The sequence below is a fragment of the Ixodes scapularis genome, unplaced genomic scaffold (genome assembly GCF_016920785.2).
Source record: "Ixodes scapularis isolate PalLabHiFi unplaced genomic scaffold, ASM1692078v2 PGA_scaffold3__209_contigs__length_174095766, whole genome shotgun sequence".
Classification (NCBI taxonomy): Eukaryota; Metazoa; Arthropoda; class Arachnida; order Ixodida; family Ixodidae; genus Ixodes; species Ixodes scapularis.
This window is the reverse complement of record NW_024609868.1, coordinates 71080696-71101133: the sequence shown is the minus strand read 5'-3', so window position 1 is coordinate 71101133 and position 20438 is coordinate 71080696. Positions and strand designations below refer to the sequence as shown.

The 20438-nt window shown below is 47.7% G+C and overlaps 1 protein-coding gene across 3 annotated transcripts in view; it reads right to left on the bottom strand.

Moving 5' to 3' along the window:
* Window positions 1-12470: 12470 nt before the first annotated feature.
* The window catches only part of LOC8040715 (LIM/homeobox protein Lhx2), a 38045-nt gene continuing 30077 nt past the window's right edge, over window positions 12471-20438 (bottom strand). For all 3 annotated transcript variants that reach the window (XM_042293014.1, XM_042293013.1, XM_029994073.3), the window contains 2 exons: window positions 14198-14346; window positions 12471-12749 (listed from right to left, as the gene is read on the bottom strand). In XM_042293014.1, coding sequence (XP_042148948.1) covers window positions 12591-12749; window positions 14198-14346 — 308 coding nt within the window. In that variant the 3' untranslated portion in view covers window positions 12471-12590. The remainder of the gene's footprint in view (window positions 12750-14197; window positions 14347-20438) is intronic.

Genomic DNA, 20438 nt, shown 5'->3' with positions numbered 1-20438 from the left:
AAAACAAGTGTCATAACAACATGTTACATGATAAGGCGCGCGAACGCTGATAGGACGCGCGCAATGGCTTTCTGTCGACTACTGTTCTGTCGACGGACGCGAAAAAACCCGACCGACGAGTCATCTACAGCTTCGCCATAAGCAAAAAACACTTTTGCTAAGCTTTTTGTTTATAGCGAGGCTATAAACAAAACAAAACAAAAAAAAACACTTTTGCTAAGCTTCTTCCCATCCATCGAGTGCCTTCCTTCGTGACGATTCCAAATCAGGCACCCGTGCACCCGTTGAAAAAACAACAACAAAACAAGAACTCAGTTCCGTTATAACCAGTGAGCGGGAGCCACGCGCAGGACGGATCAAAAGGAAACGTAATAAAATAAAAAAAAACAAAAAACTCAGGTAGACAACAAAACAAAAACGACAGTATAGAGCGTGAACGTGACATGCCGCCGACGTGCCAACGTCTGCGCGGCGCTTTATATTTTTATTTTGTCTTTCCCAGCCGTCACGGGCTGTCCCGTGGGCTCACGAGCTCGCCCAAAACTTGACGGACCCGGCTTCGGGGCCTCTATTTATACCGCCTCTCCACCACCGCCAACGCCGTTGCGGTTATGTCCGCCGGAATGTGCGGCCGATGTGTCCGGAAGAAAGGTACACGGCAATACCACCTAGAAAAGAAGGCCTGCGTGTGACGTCATTGTTAGCCTGTCCCCGACCTATCCCATGCGGCAGAAACGCTGAACCGCGACGAGAGACGTCGCGTCGCGCTCGTTGCCAGACACTGCGAAACTCGCTGGCGGCGATGCTGAGGCAAGGTGCGCGGCGCTGCTTGAAGCCACTATTGATGACGTATGAGGGAGAACGATGAAGGCCTTTTTCTGCAATGTGTTATTCGACAAAGCGGGAGGGGGGAAGGGGGGAGGGGATGCGCGTTGCGCGCAGAGTGCCTCAAGGGGGAAGCTGGCCGCCCCCACGGATATAAACGGAGCCCCCTTCAGAGAACGACTTATCTACGCAATTACACTCGACGCTTAGTTTCTCCGGAACGTGCTGGAAAGTCGCTACACATCGGTATGCCGACGGCGAGTTGGAAAGGCTGTCTGCTCGCGTGAGGTAGTATATTAGACGACGAATGAATGGAGCGAGATTGGACAAATTGAAGCTGCCTGTGGGCGAGGGGAGAAGGGCGGCTTCGCCCTTTCCCGCTTGGCGACGATTGCGGCAGCAGGTTTGGGAAGCTATATCTGACGGGCCATGTGTAAGTAACACGGCTTCACGCGGCAGCCCTTTTTGAGGCCCTGATGCCTACGCGGCAATGACCCACCGGTGGGTCACCTGTCGTTTCTCTCGGATGCTCCGCATGAACACACCGGAAGGTCACCCGCTAAGGCTGCTCTGTCTTGACTCCGGGAGATGGCGCGAGCAGCCCCGTGGTTGGTGCTATGCCAGAATCTTTGAAACGTGCCGAGCTATCCCATGGCCTCGTCGCGTGACCCGCCGGCGACGACTTCTCACCGGGCGCTAAACCGGCAATTGTGGACTAAAGCTTTGACGCTTTGCTTCGAAATATTGAAGCTTTAATTGAATTTCTGAGTTGAAAATAGAGATGTTGGTACAGTGAACGCATGGGCACCACTAATGCTCAACAGTGATTTATTTCATCACACATTTTACTGAAGGTACATTAAAATACCTCGATAAAAATACATTGTTTATTTTTTTTAATACTTCCTGGTATTTTAAACTAAACAAAAATGATATTTTTGGTGATATTGTGACAGCACATTACGGAGCACACACCAAGAGGTTGCTTTGAGGTCACTCCGCTGTGGTGGTGCTTTTGTCGCCACGACGCACGAGGAAAAGCTTCATCACTCGAATCTTGTTTTTGAACTGGCGCAGTGCCCATACCTACGTGAGTAAAGGTTTACAAAAAAGAAAATGGCGCACGATATTTGCTTCCGTGACCTTATTAGTCATTCACCCATGTCAGACAGATGCTACCTATGATGTGCAGTCGTAGGAGTTTTGCGGGTCAATATGCTATGCCCTGGATCTATAGCAGTGTTGCGGAGTTGCCAGTCCGGAGTTGGAATGATTCCGGAATCATTCCGCATTTTAGCGACCCCGGAATGGAATGGGAATGGAATGGCGGCCACGTTCAGGGGAATGAAATGGGAATGAAATTAGATGTCTTTTGCCCGGAATGGAATGGGAATGGAATAAGACAGGTTCTTTATATATATATATTTTTTTTTTACGTTCAGCTATACCGAGCCAGTCAGGGAGCCGGTTGTTCAGAAATAAAATGAGCGGGAAACTGCGAACCCGCGTAAGGCCCTAACAGACGTATACGCAAAAAAAAAAGAGACAATACAAAAAACAAGCGGGAATGCAAAGAACAGAGGGGGAAGGGGGGGGGGGGCGGTGGCACCTTTCACCAGTGAAGTTCAACACATATCCGAATGCGCCTGCGCCTGTAATATTGCACGGCTCAAGGGTACGTTATCAGCCAACGTGAACGTGACCCGCTGCTCTGGTGATCCAATACCCAGAAAGGAGGCCAGATGTGGCCTCGCTGTGCGGACCCAGAATTTGTACACCTGCGACTTGCGACTCGTCTCGAGCGCGCTGTTTCTCAGAGAGCTCGCACCTGTGCCGGCCATCTCAGGTCGCAATCCAAGAGGTCTCTGTTTGAATGATGCTAGGCGAAACTTGAAGACTGCCATTCATGCGTTGGAGGCGGAGAGTCGGCAGGAAGGACCGTCACAACAGGAATGCCACCGTATCGGTTCTTCAACCGTAACAAAAGATAAGACATGTGCTTCAGGATGCTTCAGGTGGTCCACTTTTCTCGGAAATTCCAAATGCAACTGCCTGCATGGTCTTCAACGAGGTCACCTACAAGGAGAGTACGTATTGTCCTTTCATACAGCAGCGTAGGTAAAATTTCATGTTCAACGCAACACCTACAGATTCAAGAATACTAGTTCATCCCACCGTGACGTCATGTGATCAGTGGGGACAGGGGCGCCCTTATAGGAGAGGGAAGTGGTGATGTTTCGATGGAATTTATTTAGAGGTCGAAGCCTTTTCGCATCACTGGTCAGTGAGACAGGATGCCAGGGAAGGGACCGTGGTCAATCCTTAATGGAACGTTTTTTTAAACCCATTGAGGACTCTTCGTCCGGAACCACTACCTCCAAGGCGAAGTGCCAAGCCTGCAGAAAAGTAATTTTGGGACCAAAAAAAAACAACAAAAAACTTCCATTTCAAACTTAAAGCCTCATCTCAGTTGGCTTCTCAAAGAAATTTGAAAAAGTGTATTGCATTATCAGTATTTATATTTCTGCCCTCCCTAAAATGTATTCTCAGTATTTGTATTTCCAAAGTCTTTTTGTCTCTTTTTAAAATGTATTTCCGATACGTATTGCGATACGTTTTTACAGATATATTGGAGACTTGAGTATCAGTATCTTAGCAACTATTTTCATCTATCCCAGTATTTGTATTTCCAAATACATTTTTGAATATTTCTGCCCAACCCTCCAACACAATGCAGCTGTCAAGTGACATTTTTAACGTTTAGGAATTAGATGAATGAAATGGAACGATTCAGCCATTCCCGGAGTGGGAATGGGCTCAGTGCCCCCATTCCTAGCAATTGAAAGGAATGGATTTATCAAAAACTCTAATTCCCCGGAATGGAATTGAAATGGAATGGGGGTGCCCATTCCGCAACACTGATCTATAGCTTGGTTCCTCACACCTGCACTGAACGAATAACATAAACAATAACCGTCCCGTGCGATATTCAAGTATAGACTGCGAATAATTTGCCGAGTGGAAATTAAACTAGGTGTGTAACGTTCGCTACGGAATAATTGGAGATTTTGAAGGTTTGGCAAGTACCTTTTAATCGCGATTATAATTTCAGCTCGTTAATCGGTTGTGTCCCTAGTTAGAAAGTTTTAGCGGAAAGTTAAAATGCCTGCTGTAATATTTGGTGTTCATGCCTTTATTGTAAGACACAGCACTGTCTTAATCCGCGATAGAGCGTTTTAGATTTTCCTATAATGTTCATCTTCAGAACGATTATCAATTTTGAATATTGTGGTAGAACAATCTCACTTTGGAAATTCCTCTTTTGTGCGTTTTGTTCTGTGGCCGAGCGTCAAGTTTCAAATAAGCCTATATTGTGCCGCTGACCGCACAGCGAGAAATAGTAAACCCAAAATGTGTATATTTTGACACTTTAGGTATTCTAAATAAAATGTATTAAAGGTAGAGATGCATTAGGCTAAAAAGCTTTAAGTGACACCCCGTCTTAATATCTATCGTTAGTCTGTGAGGGGCAAGCGCGCAGCGGCTGCGGCGGCGCGCTGTGCACGGCAGGAACGGGAGACAGAAGAGAAAGAAGCAAAGTATCGCGGGTTTTGTGTGCGTAATTACGAGCCTTCGGAGGGCTAAGCAGTGTTTGGTTTCAGGAGTGTAACCTAGAGCCTCTCTCTATCCTGGAAAAAGTGGCGCCATTCATTGTCGTGAAAATGCTCGAGACACGTGCCGCGTGCCATTTCTGGGAAGAACATGGTGCCATATCTAGCCCAGTGCTGCGCTGTGCCGCCATAACCTTCCCGAGGGCTGCACGTTGCACGTGCCTCGTGCATCGACGCACCTTGCGTTACTGTTAAAATATGAAGGGGTATAGTGTAATTTAGAGCGGGATAAAGACTTTAAAACTAACAAAGGGGGCTCGTCCGGGATAGGATGTCTCAATCACCGCTTTTCGTGTCGCCGGACTTCCTGCACACCATGATGTAGCAAACGGACGGCTCAGCACTTCAACGTGAGCAGATGGCTGCCTACGTTCGTGAACTCTCGATTGCAGCACCTATCGAACTTGCGGAGGGCGAAACGGATGTTTTAATACAGCCAGCCGCGAATGCGACCAATCAGGCGCCAGATGAAGACCCCACGCGCACCCGATGGATTGTTCCCGAGCCTCGTAAGATTCTTGGCTTTGTAGATATACAGTCGCCAGGAGAATTCATATACAGGCTTGAGAGTTATTGCCTCATTCATAGTGTCAGAGCCGAAGACCGCACCGCCCGTGTCGCTCCTGCGGCCCTTGATGGTGTAATGCGAAGCTCTAGTTCCGCTCTGCAGACGAGTTCAGTAGCTGGACCGCCAACCTTGCGGTCTTTGAGCGTGCGTTTCCACCAGTTGACAAGAAAATGCGACTCAAGGAGGAACAACGCAAACAATCCAAACACCCCGAGTATCACCTTAAACAATTTGTATTTACAGTCAGCAGCTACTACGAAAGGATCTGCAAGCCTGTGATGGAAGCGCAGGGTACTCCAAGAGATACACCCGCAGTTCTGAGATCTTGACGAGAGACTAACCTTCGCCACACCCAAGGAACTGGCCGACGCTGCCGCTGGCCTAATGGAGCGAATGTAGCGTCGTCGCCAGTATGTACCGCCTCCCCAACCATCATATCAATTTGCCCGGGACTTCGCACTTTGAAGTCGGTCGACTACGCCTCCGACGTGTCCACTTCTGCTAACCGCTCAAAGTGCAGCAGCATGTGCTACTCCTGCTCTCATAACGCCACACCCACTCCCCTGCCGCCTGCATTTGGCAGCCATGCAACCGTCCTACTACAGGGACCAACTCGGTGCCACCGTGGCGCTTAGTGTAACACCATGTAAGGTCGGCCTCGGCGTTTCTATCGGGCCTCAGGGCCTCGGTAAAGCGGCCATGGTCTCCAAGTACAGTGTCATCGTTGTAGAGGCGTGGGTCACAAGTCGCGCCAGTGCCCTACTGGCACACGCCCGAGTTGACCACGCTGTTTTTTCTTCAACCAGCCTGGTGACATACAAGCACGCTGTCCAGGAAATGACAGTCGGTAGGTGCCATACCAGCAGGTGCCTACTTTGTAGTACAGGTCACTGCAACAGCCGGTTGAAATTAGCCACTATTGGAATTCCGCATCGGAGACACCACTTTCCGAGCCCTTCTAGACACCAGATCCAGCGTCAGTTTGAAGGGGAGTGCAGCGATTGGAGCAGCGGTGGGAGGGGGAAGAACTGTCAGACAGAAACATGCCCGGTTTTTGCCGGAACATTGCGCTGGGCAGGGACTTCCTTAACGCTACTGTAATCTCAGTACATATATCGTCGAACGCTAGGATGCTGGGCTTTAAGCACCAAAAGTTTGTCCACGTCGCAAAAAGTGAAAGCCGGACTGAAGAGACCGGTCCACCAACAAATGATCCTGTCTATAGCCTAGAGCTTTTGTTTGCTCTGGCAAGTGACAGATCTGGTGTGCACAGAACACTACCAACAGAAGATCAGTTCCTGTGATATAACTGTACAGCCGAGATCGACTGTACAAAGCATCCAGAGATACGTTTGAGAGGTTTGGCACAATATTCAATAAAAGCACACCATCAACAAGTGGAAATTCCATGTCTACGCGTTGCAAGCTCAGGTCGGTCAATGCCCACAAATGAATATTATGGACGCCTGCTTCGATGATCCGCTGCAACCAGGCTCCAGCCACTGGTCATCTGCCCCAGTCTTAGTTGCAAAAACGTCGGGAGGGTACCGACAGGCTGTGGACTACCAGTCACTTAATGCCAAAACCGAGGTCCCCATATAAGCAATGCCAAGAACAGACTATAGGTACTGGCAAAGTTGGGTAGAGACCAATGGTTCACCAGTTTTGACCAGTCTCAGGGCTTTCTCCAGATTCCTGTCCGACATGAAGATATCCCTATGACTGCAGTTATATTCCACCACCACCACGGAAAATGTGAGTTTAAAAGAAGGCCGTTTGATGTTGCTGGTGGACCGGCCACATTCCAAGCCCTCATGGACAATGTACTGATCGGGATCCAACACCTGTTTTGCATGACCCTTCCCAGACGATATACTCATATACTCCGGTTAGCGTGAAGAACATATGTTGCATACTGAAAATGTCTTGTCTAGGATCCAAGATGCTGGGCTTACCATCAAGACAGCGAAGACACAAGTTTGCAAGAAATCGCTGAAGTTTCTGTGTCATGTCATTTCACCGGGAGAATGCCGGCCTGACACAGTTAAGGCTGCAGCTGTCCGAGACTTCCCAACCCCACAGAGTGTCAATGACTTTCAAGCCTTCCTTGGATTGGCCGGATACTACCGGGCGTTCCAGCCCAAGTCATCAGAAGTGCCTCGACCTTTGACACTCCTCGATCGCAAGAACGTCTCTTGGCAGGCATGTAGCCAGGATTTTGACTCGGGGGGGAGGGGAGGCGGGAAGGGCCTGCCCATGACAAGATGCTGTATAATGGAGTGGAAGAGAGGATCGAGGTCCCAGCAAAACGGAAGATTTTTTTTTTTTTTTTGGGTGGGGGGGGGGGGGTGCAAGGGCCCGGGTTCCATGAGCCCCCCCTCCCGGCTACGTGTCTGTCTCTTGGTGTTGGGAGACTTCGCAAGACGTGGTATTTCAGCAACTAAAAACTGGCGATTGAGGCATTGTTGCAATCCCTGATCTCAACCGACCATTTATGGCGGAGACAGATGCAAGCGGCACCGGCATCGCAGCCGTCCTTTTGCAAGACACCAAGGGGCAGCTGCGGCCAGGTCATTTATTCGCCGATCACTGAGTGATGCGGAAAGGCACTACACGGTGCAAGAGTGGTAGTGTTTGGCTGTGGTTCGGGACATTGATAAGTTCCGACTGTATTTAAAACATACTTCGTTTGTGGTGCACACTGACCACGCTTCCGTAAGTGGATGTTTACCAAGGAACAGACTTTAGGCAGGGTACATGGATGGGTGCTTTTGTCGCAGGATTTCGATTGCGCCATCAGACATTGGCCAGGAATGACAAACATCGAAGCTGATGCTCTGAGCAGGTTCCTTTTAACAGCCGAAATGCCAACGGAGCCAACCAGACACCGAAACAGAGAAATGGTTTCTTATCGGGTCTCTAGAACCAGATAATTGGTCTGTTTCGAGAAGAATGCCGTGGTCAATGAGACAGAGATTTCCTTCTCCTCAGTTTATTCGAGCTAGCACACGAGTAGAGTAAGGACCGTGAAATGTCCACAAGAACCCGATTTCCCCAGGATCAGATTCTACCGACCAACGAAGCGGAGGCGCGCCGAAAAAAAGACATTGCTCATGACAGCGAAATTAACCAAGATGGATTGCTACTTAAAATAGCAGGGGGAAAAGAAACTTATCTGGATCCCCAAGCAACTCTGCCCGGCAGTACTCTAGCTCTCACATAATCCTCTGAGTGGCCACCTTGAATACTTCAAGACACTGAAGCGAGCAGCAGAGCTCTATTTTTTGCTTGGAATGAGGTATGACGTTTCATGTTATGTTCGATCTTGCATCTCATGTCAAACTTTGGAATCCCGTCGTCAAAAGCCCGTGGGTCTGATGTACAGCACTTGAGTGGAGGAACCCATGGAAGAGTTGAGCGTAGACATAATCGGACCGTTTCCGAGATCTAAGCTCCAACACAGATATATTTTAGTGGTCAGCGACAAGTTTCCGAAATTTGTTGAGTTTTCTCATTTTGAGCTCCAACCAGTAAGGCCATCTTGGATAGAATCCTGGAGGTGTTTTGTCAGTATGGTTTTTCCACGAACATTTCTAGCAATAATGGACGTGTCTTCGTTTCCAACCTCTGCAAAGTGGCGATGAGACACCTCGGCATCAATGATCGTCACACGGTTCCATACTGCCCTGCGGGCCGTATGGTGGAGAGGCAGAATCCAACCATAAGGCATACTGCAATGCTGATGGCAAACTGCAATGCTCGTCGACACTGGGATAAACGAATCCCGAAAATTGCGTTTGCAAGACGAACGTGTGAAAGTGTGAACACGGGTTACACATCCGCCCTCTTGTGTAACGAACGCCAGCTTCCCAAGCCTTGGCAGCAAAACCCTGGCCAACTTCCTGCGCCAGGCAGCGGCGCTCCAGGCTTCGTGGCAAAGATGACGTCCAGACTGCAAGAGGCACACGAGTTTCCATTGCAAAATCAAAGACTGACTCAAGAGCAGCAGCGGTGCTATTGCAGAAAATATCGACAGCAGATGAGCTTTCAGATCGGTGATGTGGTGCTCCGCGACCTGCACAACCTGAGTGATGCCAGCAAAGGCGTGGCAGGCTGGCAGCTAAACTGGCCTATATATGCTCTGCTCCTTTCATGGTGGTGGGGAAGGTAGGGGCGAATGACTGTCGTTTGGAAGACCGAAACGCTGGAAAATCAGCAGGGCTGGCCCATGCGCGGATCAGTGTCTGAAATTCTGCGAGGATCAGCCGAATTTTTAAGGGAAGAGGATCATGAGGGACGGGCGCACAGCAGTGGCGGAGGCGCACGGTACATGGCAGGAACGGGAGACAGAAGAATAGAAGACGCGAAGAAGTGTAGGTTTTATGTGTGGAATTTAGAGCCTTCGGAGGGCTAAGAAGTGTACGGTGTCAGGAGTGTAGCCTAAAAAGAGATAAAGACGTTTAAACGTAACATGGCATATGGAACCATTTCTCAAAATACTGAGGAAGACATGACCAGAAAAGACTATCGGGATCAGCGTATTTCATTGCTATTGGCGCTGTGAAGTTTGGCAATCCCTTAGTGGTGCGTATCGCTAGGAATACAAAGTGAGCATACTTGAAGAGTTTCTACTGATGTTAAACAGGGACGACACGTCTGCTATAACAGGTTTCTTTCTTTTATGAAATGAAAAATACGCGCGACTCGAAGGGCACGTGCACTAAGTAAACTGAAGATCGCCGAAAACGTCACCAGCATCCTTCCGCCACGAATAACCATGTTAAAAACACGTTGATAATCTGCCTTCCACTTCAATCGCAAAATAAGACGTCTAAAGTTTGACCACAAATAAATAACAACAAGAAAGTTTTTCTTTTTAACATAACCTCAGACGAGGTAATTCTCCAGGTGTATTTTCGTAATATCCTTTGAGGCCTTGTTAATTGTGAAAGAAAGAATTCTAGTTGTGAACATCCATTGCATTTGCGCTTCTGTGGAAGAAATACTGGCATTTATAACTGCGTGGTTTGTTTATTAGGCTGCTGTCAAATTTACGGTTTTAACAAACTATTAGGGCAGTCCTTTCCTACTGCATCTGGCCCGTTTTAAAATGTGATACTACGTGTGTCGATGCTACTTCATCCGACGGGGAGCGGGAACAGAAAAAAAAACTAAAGTAAAATTAGGAATAAGAAAACCGAACATTAGCATATTTATTTTGTAGTTCTTTTGTACTCTTTTACATGTGAAATCGCGAGCAAGGTTCTGCAGCCCGTAGAAGAGAGCACGAACTCGACATCGACACCTTTAGCATTTTACTCAGAGAGGGTATTGATGAGCATCAGTGCCGTGGTGCTGTACCCCTTAAGTTGGTACCAAGAAGGAGCACTTTAAGTGCTCCTTCTTGGTACCAACTTCTTGGTACCAACTGCTAGTCTTTATAACAATCGTTTACTTCTGAGAGAGAAACCGGAAAGCTTAGCTATTATTTGATTATTTTGTTTCGCGCCTTTTTGAGCGCGCACACTGTGGCAATTGATTCGTGAGCAAGTTGCGGGGGGGGGGGGGGGGGGGGGGGAGTTGGAACGCGGTCTACCGTGAGATGTGGTCCGATTGTTCCGAACATTATATTCCTACAAATTGCGCATGCCCAGTTTTTACGCTTTCTTTTTCCTTCAAACAACATTTTTGTGTATGTTTATGACATGTATTACACAAGTTCTGGATGAAGGCATGGACACAATTTTATGGTGGAAAGTGTCAATTTGCAGTGAAGGTTTGGAAATACAATTTGATTCGAATGAAGAAAACACAAATCAACTTCGTACAATTCCACCTTCTATTCAGCGGTGAATTGCGGTTTCATACATCTGAGTCTCTAATCTAAACGCTTGGCGAAATCGTCGATGAGAAATTCTGCGGCCATGATTGGCTGGCGCCGCGCTTGATTTTGGCGCAGACAGATCAAGTTGGTCGAATTTCTCGCCGACGTTTGTTTACCGAATGTCAAGATTAGAGCGCCTGGTGTGCGCAATATTTTTGAATATCTAAAACAAATGTGGTCGACCTTTAGCCCCTTCCCCTGGCAAATAGCGAGCGCTCGGTGCGCGCTCGCCGAGCGGATTCTTGTTTCCCTCTCGAGATGAGTGCAATCTCTCCGTGTGCCGCTTGTAGATCTGGAGCCAGTGGGGCGCTCGCCGAGCGGCTCCAACCGCTCCGTGGAAAAGTGGCGGAGCGCGGCGAGCGGTTCGGAGGAGTTCTCCGCGCAGCCTTTTTCGGAGGAGTACGATCTGTAGTCGTCTCTCGCAACGTTTCAGTTTCGTTATCGACATTCCCGCGGGGGAGTGGAGTTTCGCATCTTTTTTGTTTCGATTGCTGGGTAAGCTCTCTTGGTGAGCTTGTTTTCGTTCCTCTTGTCATGACCGACTCGCCCGAGCATACTGCGGCGATGACATTGTTGCAGTTAATTTCAGGAGGTCTAATAAAACGCAGTGACAATGACGAAGATACCAGCTTAGCTCCAGCTTGAGTGACGACGAGGACCCGTTCTCGGCGAAGTGTTTGCCGAGTCGTTTGGCTGGCCAGCGAAGAGGCCCAAGATACCGCGTTACGTCGAAGGCGTTGTGCGCGCCTATTCGGATGAAGAGCTAGGTATGTCGTTTGTTTGTTTTGTGGTCCCTGTAACGTAATTGGAATAATTAGAAGACAACACGCCAAATACTCCGCAGATGGAAGTCGCCTTTGGAGATGACGATCGCTTAACGGCATACGTGTTTGGTATTGCTCAATAGCATCCTAAGGCTCGTACAAGTACTTCTAGTTGTCTTCATCGGGCTTATATAACTGTAAGGAAAAATAAATTGTGTCTGAACGCCGGGGTCACCGTTAGTTAAGGAGTAAAGAATCAATTTTTTGTCAAAGCATAAACTTCATGCTTTCAGTAAGATAGCAATGGGAACCGCAACTGTTCAAGAGCGAGAGCAGACGCTCTGGAGGCGGTGGCGCTCGGAGCGTTACGCTCGATTTGCTTCGCAGCGCGTGCCACTGGGATGGATCACGTGACTGATCGCTCACGGAGGCCGACCGCTCGACGACCGCTAGCGCGGAGCGCTCGGCATTTGCCAGGGGAAGGGGCTATTTGTTTCAGCGATAGACAAAACCATTGTAGATCTTGTTGAGCAATAGACCGACTCAACTCTCTGACGTCTCGCCTCTGCGCTGGCGCTGCTGTCTGCACTGCACATGCGCAGATACCTCACCTAGGGCGAATCGGTTTTCTGCACACACGCAATGCCCACACGCACTATGGGCGAACTCGGGCTCGCTTATAAACAGCGTGTTGTTGGATAGAGTACAGAGAATAGGGAGAAATACATGTGGTAAAGAGCTGTTCCAAAACTTCGAATCATTTTTTAAAATTTATTTGTAGAATCGAGCAAGCTGCGTTCACCTCCAATAACACGACGATGCTGCAACTGTTTAGCGATCGTCTAAACAGGCGAAACGAAGTGGCCTGTATGCTTGGCTCAGAGCAGGTTGGCGTACGAGTGGATTGTCTGCTCTTCGAGGGTGATGGTGGCCCCCAGATCCTGCAGGGGGCTCGAGTCCTGCGCCACCTCCGGACCGTGGCTGGCCTGGCGCAGCAGATTCCGCCGCCACTTGGCCCTTGCGTTCTGGAACCACACCTGCGGTAGAAGGACCCGGCGAACGCCACGATTGATCCAAACGCCAAGGCGTCTTTACGACCAGAAATCTATAACTTTGTTTCACATTAAGTTTAACTGGAGCCAGCGCTGCGATCCGACGAAGCCATCCAACGAGCGTTTTTGTTTTCTTTTTGCGGGATTTGTTTGACCGGTTATATAACAAACGCACGAAGACGACGGGGCCATGATCGTGCACTTTCTATGCTGCTTTTCAGACCCTTCCAATAATCGCCTTCTGGCGATGCCCCATCTTTTTCTGCTCTGTAAAAGGCGTTCTGAGCGTGCGCAGTGCATCTCTTCGATGAAATATGAGACGCCGCGCACGCGTCCGCAACCCAGTGATCGCCATTTTCCGCCTGGGTGAGAAACGCTGGAAAGTTCCATATGCTCCGTCGGAAGGATCCGTTGTCTACAGCGTTGACTGCGGTTTGGCGTAACGTGAAACGGAGCGCATGGTTATTCAGTTCGGTTAACCTCTTCGCATTTTCAATAAAGCAATGTTCTGTTCTACGTCAATCTCGCTTGCTAATGGATGCACTCCATTTATCATTTCCGCCATGAATGTCCCCTCCGCGCTCGCGCACAAACAGTTTGCTTATTATGACGAAGTTGGAGTAGCGCGTGATTATCGAACTGCATTCATGTATTCTTCTTTGAATCCTAGCTGTATACAAATGAAATGCCTGGCAATGGCATGGACATCGGACAATTGCCAACGAACACACATCAATTTGCGAGGTCATCACTGTCATAAGTAGGATGTTATCTGGAGAGTGGAAAATAACCTTAACACACATACTATTCATTGTTTTTCACTAAATACAAAAAAAGCATATCCAACAACACATTCCTTGCGATTAAACACACAGCACATCATGGTCTCAGAGCTATCGCGATGACACGACTTTTTAAAGATCACGCAAATATGTACATTTTTAGAGGAAGTTCGTATTCTTTCTTTAAGTAATCAAGGTGACCCTTGGGGAGTTTTACTAGATCATTCCGACACCTAGAATAGCGAACGTGAGAGATCGATGCGATGCATGCACAAAGGCGTCGCCGGAACATCGGGTATCGTTACCGGAATTATCGGAACGTTCAACTAAAACTGTCTACTTACGTCATGGCCATTCACATCGTTTAGAAAAGAAGTTTCGTATCGTCAAAAGGAAAGCGTTCATTTCAACTGAGAACGTCCCTTTCGGTTTCCCGAGAAATAAAAGTTGAACAAGTTGTCATATGCCGAAACGACAAGTAATGAGACACGGAAAACAAAGACACCCTATGCTGAAATATCAAGTAATAAGGCACGGAAAACGAAGTCACAGATTGACAGATGTGCAGAAGAGACATACACACACATCGCGGACGAACGCATCGACCGAGGCCGGAGCGGACGCGAGCAAAATGCCCAAGCCCCACCTTACCTGGAGCACCCTCTTGCTGAGGCCGGTGCGCGCAGAGAGCTGCTTGAGGTCCTTGGAGTCCGGGTTGTGGTTCACCGTGAAGTAGGCCTTCATGGCGCGGAGTTGGCTGTGCTTGAACGAGGTCCGCATGCGCTTGTAGCTGCTCCGCTCTGCAAATCGAGGGAACGAGGGAATGTGCAGTCATGTCTCGTTAATGTGGACACATTGGTTCCCACAAGAAATTGTACATAATGTTGACACGAAAACGCATGTATCTTACAAGCTCGTCCCCGAAATTTATTTTTTTATATAAAAAGCGGGGTATTCATATAACCGGAGCCCGTATTAACGTGACATAAGTCTATATCTCACTTCGCGGAATATAACCCCGGGAAAGATTTTTTCCAGCGTAACTTGAAATGTCAATAGGTTTGCATCTGCACCGACTACGCTGTTACTGGTTAGCGCGCCTTCGCTGGATTTTTGCTGCTCAGTTCAGTGGGTTGGGAACATCAATCTCTGGTGACGTACTTATAATTACATCAATAGTGGCACCTTCCTTTTGCATAATGTATAGTTAAAAAGTTTGAGAAGGTGAACGCAATGTATTGGACACATTCTTCCTCGCAACCTTTCTAAAACTACTGGCATATATTTCGAGATTGTTGACAAAATCGAGGGAAGTATAATCCGTATACACAAATGAATCTGCATGAAAAGAGGAAGAGCTTTCGCGATAAGTAGCAGGCATTTAAATACAGCAGCCTAGGTAGCCAAATCGGAGAGAAAAATCAGCGGCCAAGTTTGCTGTTTGTTCCTGAAATGAATTCAAATTTTACCTCCAGCAATATAAAAAGTAAAATGTCACATTTTCGATGACATTCAGGGAAAGGAAATACAGTACGCAATAAAAATGTTAACTTTCTAAGAGTGTTTGAAAACAGTCAAAACGGAAATACCGCGAGGACCACGAACAAATATCTTAAAAATCACCGGCTGCTGCATGAATTAAAAAGTAAATATAATTTAACTTGCACACATTTTATAAATTTTCACAAAACCTCTTTTCTAGGATATCAATGCAGTTATTTCTAGTTTATCAGAAAATACCGTATAGTATGTTTAAAATGTGAGCTATTTTTAGGTTACCATTGTTTAGTACTTAATTACTATACTAGCCCGTAGTAGCAAGAGATTTGTCCCTACATGCATCAAGTTTTATTATGCTCAAAGAGTGCCGCTGGTCAAAATAAGACCGACCAAGAAAAGGATTTTGAATTTCTTACAAATCAATTACCCCCGTTTTATTTTGTTAAAAAAACAACCTACGCAAAAAGTCAGATTAAAAAAAAGTATCGTATGAAATAACATTTCGTAAGTTTGGTTTATTTACTACGGAACCGAATAGGTTCGAAAGTCAACCATGTAGCCTCATGTTACGAAGTTAACCCTAATCCGCGACATCGCCCATACATAACTCAGTCACGGTTTCATAATAAGCGAACCAACCGTAGAAAGAGTCCCGTGGAGAACACAGCACCGCGAAGCGGCAAATTCGAGTACTTCCCCCCAGAACGTATGTGAAGGCAACGGGTGGCGCCGAAAAGAAAGGCGATATTGCGGCAGGGATGAAGGCGGGTTGGGGGAAGCCGAACGCACACAATGAGGGAGTGAGGGGAAACGGGACCTCACTAACCCTCCGTTTCACCTTGCGATAGACTGCAGCGGTCCACAACGAGCTATCCTGCAGCATATACCCTACGGCGCGAACGCTTACGTATCCCACGTGACTATTCACCGCACGCGTCGGTATACGCATCTCCCGAAGGTCACGTGACCTTCACGCGGTATTGGATTGGTTCCCGCGGATCGTCGTATACGCCGCGGTCCAGCGTAAGGAGAAACGGAGTACAGCAAAATGTACCGACCGTTCCCCCTCCCTATCTCGCTGTTTTTCTTTGTCGTCTACATGTCGGACCCCCGGTTGGCGTGGGGAAAGCGCGGCAAAGTCGTCGTAAGTTGTCTGTTCCGATGAGTCGTGCCTGGTGGCCGCTGACGACGACGCCCCGCTCGTATTGTGCGGGGGCCCCCCCACCGCTGGGAAAAGCGCTCGGAGCACACGTGACTTTGGGGAGTGCCTTTGTTGCGCAAGGCGGCGGCGGATGCTGCGGCACGGACCAGGGCACAAAGCCGAGCACACTTGCGCTTCTGCAAGGATGCGCATGCGCGTGGCACACTCTCCGATATACGTGCCAATCCGGAGTCGGAAGACGGGCGGCCCTGACAAAGAGGGCAAAGAAACGTCAATACAATATTACTAAAAAAAGAAGAGAAACGGTGGACGTAAAGTGCGCTGGAGAGGAAGGCGCAAAGAGAAGGGTCGGCAAGTGGAAAAGCTTTATTTCTTTGAATATGTGTTTGTTTTCATTCGTTGGGATGACTATATATTTGGAGAGTGGAGACTGGCAGGCTTTCGTTTGACAGGTCTTCGGTGAGAGGACGGATATTTTAGCGCAGGGGCGCTCTAATGATGAGGGCGTAATTTTTCGGTAGGTTGAGCGCAGTGTTGTGGGCGTTAGCGTAAAAAAAAAAGTGATGAAACACGTTATTTGTTACTTGAAAATAAAAGGAACGCGTTACCGTCCTACGTTACCTTAAATTAAAAAGAGCGCGTCACCGACCTACGTTACTGTTAAAAAGTAAGGCAATTTAGTTTTATGGTATTTTTTAAAATTATGGATTAACACTTTTGAATCTTATGACGTTACACGTGCCATATTTCAGTAAATATGCATTCATCCAGAAACTGACCATAACTACCTTATATTGTTTACGGTTTCACCTAAGTACTGACAAGAAAAAAGAAGGTACAGAAAAGCAAGAAGACGAAAAAATATTACCGTATCTTGTTCTAAATTTTTGGAAAAGAAAAAGTAACGTGTAACGAAACTACGTTAGTCGTCACTCGAAAAGAGTAACGTAAGTACGTCACCCGTTAATGCTCTGGAAATGTAACGACTACGTTACAACGTTACCGGGAAAAGTAGCACATTCCCGGTAACGCCGCTACTTGTAACGCTTAACCGCCAACACTGGTTGAGCGTGGTTAGGGAGTAATGTTTTTGGAACGGATACTTTTTTTAATCGATATATACATCTGCTTAGAAGAATTAATTTTGTCGTATATAAACAGTGAGACTACAATGATGCAATGACGAACTCCTTATGCAATGTCCGCTCGTGCAGCCATTTGATTCGTCGAAAGAAAAACGCGTTGTTATATGTTAGCTGCGCTTTATCAGGGGCTTCGTGGTTTTTTTTTAGAAACTTAAATCATAGTGTGCTGTTAACCGTCGAGAAGGAGGCATACCAGGAGACAGTCCTGCCCATATATCAGCATGCTCGAAGTCTACTTACTCCTCATATTTTTCCGCTGTTTGACTGCTCTGTGATACCTTTTGTACAAAGTTTGTAAAAACCCTTCGCATACTCCTTTGCCTTGTCGATGGAAATACAAACATAAAAACACGGACAAATGGAGACCCCATTCACGATATATTTCTTCAGATGTTCAGGTGTCTTCCCAAAATGAACTTCGCTCTTCGTTTAAAATGCTGGATATAAATCGCGGAATAAGTAAGCTTCGGAGTAGTAGCTTGAGTTCGATTATTCGAGTCAGAGAAACAAAAATTCCCTTACTACTTGGATTTATTTCGTGTCTCCCCTGGGGATTTTCTTTTTTTTTTTTTTTTGTGAATTTTGCAGGTTGTTGCGAAATTTAAGAAACAAGCTCAGAGTGCTTATGTTTAAGCTCGAAAGGTGTTCCTCCAGTATTTTGAGATTCCTTAGTCTATAACAACACGATGTAGCGGGCGCTTCAACGGACCCTTCAGTGGGTTGAAAGCTTCTCAAATCCTTCAAACTGCTTCTGCAGCACTCGATTCCCCAATACTTTTCCACGCCTTAAGCCATCACGGGTTCTCCCCACAGCACCTTGAAGGCGCGTAAACCTACCACGCCAGCGTCCACGAATGGAGCGCTGAAGTGAAAGAGGGCGTCTGGCATCAAGCTTCGCGAAGCAGTCCGCTCGCGGGATGATGCGGGGCAACCAAGCCGTCAAGAGCCGCTTAAACACCATGGCAACGCCCGGAACTCTATGCAAATACAACTAAACATGATGATATCCATAATCCCCAAAATATTGGCCGGCGCTCTCTTCGCGACAAAAAGAAACAAAATTGCCCTGCTCCAAGTCCCCCGCGCAGCGTGAATGCCGTCGACAAAACGTCCGCAGCTCTCTTTCCAGTTTGACAAAAAACATTTTTTTCTTTTTAAAAAGACACGAGACATATATTAGGTACATGCTGGAACTTCCACCCTTCCTAGGGGGGAGCAAAACGCCTCGATCGGCAGAGGCACGCGGTACAAGCTTCTGCAGCAAGCTGTTCTCCGTGCACCCCTAAGCTGACGGTGCGCTAGAGGGTAGACGAGCTCATTTGGACCAGTCATACGCCTATCTTTGACCACGTAATGATCACGTGATCACGCTTCCGCCCCTTCCACCCGCACAAAGAGGGGTCAGGAGATGAAAGGGAGGCAGTTGACAAGTCCATCGAGAGCGTAGTTCCCACAACACTGTCAGCTTAGGGGTGAACGGAGCACACACGTCAGCTCAGCTTGGTACAACCCGGATTGCTCTCGCTCTGACAAAGGATTCTCGGGTCACCTGATCGGATTATAACAAACGGCGCCGCGAGGGCGTACCAATCGGAACTGGATATCGATTGCCCATTTCTTTTTACTCTCCTTTTATCTCCCTATTCCTTTTCCACCCCCCCCCCCCCCCCCCATCCCTTCAGCCTTCAGCCCCCACCCTTCACAGGACTAAGCAGAAGTGGCGTTATTAGCCCTCTCAGCCGCTGAAGCGGATTAGCCCGTTGGACGGCGAACGCTTGCACTAAGCTAGAGAGAGATTAGCACCCGTGCGACGTCCAGGCACGCGTTCGGGTTTTGTCCGACGGAGCCCTGTCAGGAGGCAAGAGAAATGTTGCGGTTAATCCCGGAGTTGAAACTCGAGACGCGGGGTCGGGCGGCGTTGGCAGTTGTCCGGCGGTGCTGTTCATGAGTGTTGCTGGTGACTGTTGTGTCGTGTACCGCTTCTGGGGCAACTCGGTTTTGGGGGAAGGAGGGGGGTGTTTCGGGGTTCGCTGTTCTCACGAAGATTCGAAGAACGGCACGCGTAGGCAGCACACACCGCGACTCTTTTCATGCTTATATCCCGATCGCTCCCTATCCAAGAAACGCCCGCAGTCGAAATTTTTTAGAATAGAGTGGCTTTTGCTTTTCTGAGCGGAATTACAAAAAGGGTTAAATGCTAGTGAACTGGGGTTTGGTCCGTGGTGTGCTGGGCATCGGCTCTTAGTTGTCTCATGTGCTTGTATCTTCATGCGTTGAGAGTTAATTATCTCGCTAATTAGAGCAGTAGAAAAGAAATTTTGCAATATTAGTTGAGGAAAAGGAAAGCCCTCATAGAACTCGTATGTGGCTGTGAAAAGGTGTGGGTCAGTTCTGCGATGCCCACCGTTCAAAGTCTGCAGGTTGGCAGATTGTGTCTGGTTTGTTTAAAAGTCAGTATTCTGGTGCTCCTATAGCGTTTCTGGGTGTTCTAAAACATCGTTTTTTGACCAATATTCAGCATGACGACTAGAAAAAAAAAGAGCCCAATGAAAAAAATAAAATCAGAAAAAACATGTTCAATTACTAAAGGGATGGGGAAAAGGTGCCTTTTCCTCTCTTTCTCTGCTGCATTTCGCTATGTGCATTGCCATGTTAAGAAACACCGGATGTAGGTGATTTGTTCACCGGGTTCTTGCTTCTCGATTTGTCCTTCGGCAATTTAATCGGCTGATGTCTTATTTTTCATAGCTCCATGGCAATAATAAGGTGCTTAGGTCTCGTCCCGTCCCTCGATTCTTTAGCGTTCGGCGACTATGCGGCTCGCAAGTTCGTCTGCTTCTTTTTGCAGGGCTTGTGATGACGTCAGAACGACGGCGAGCTCTGATTGGCTTTGATTGAAAAATAGAGGGTAGACCTCAATGCAGCTTGCCTTGAGGTCAGCCCACTATCCTTTCAATCAAAGCCAATCGGAGCTCGTCGCCGTTCCGACGTCACCACAAGTTCTGCACAGAGAAGAAGACGAAATTGCGCTCCGCATAGTGTTTTCAGTAGTCACTGAGAGCTTTGGAGACGCAGGGCGTGGTGA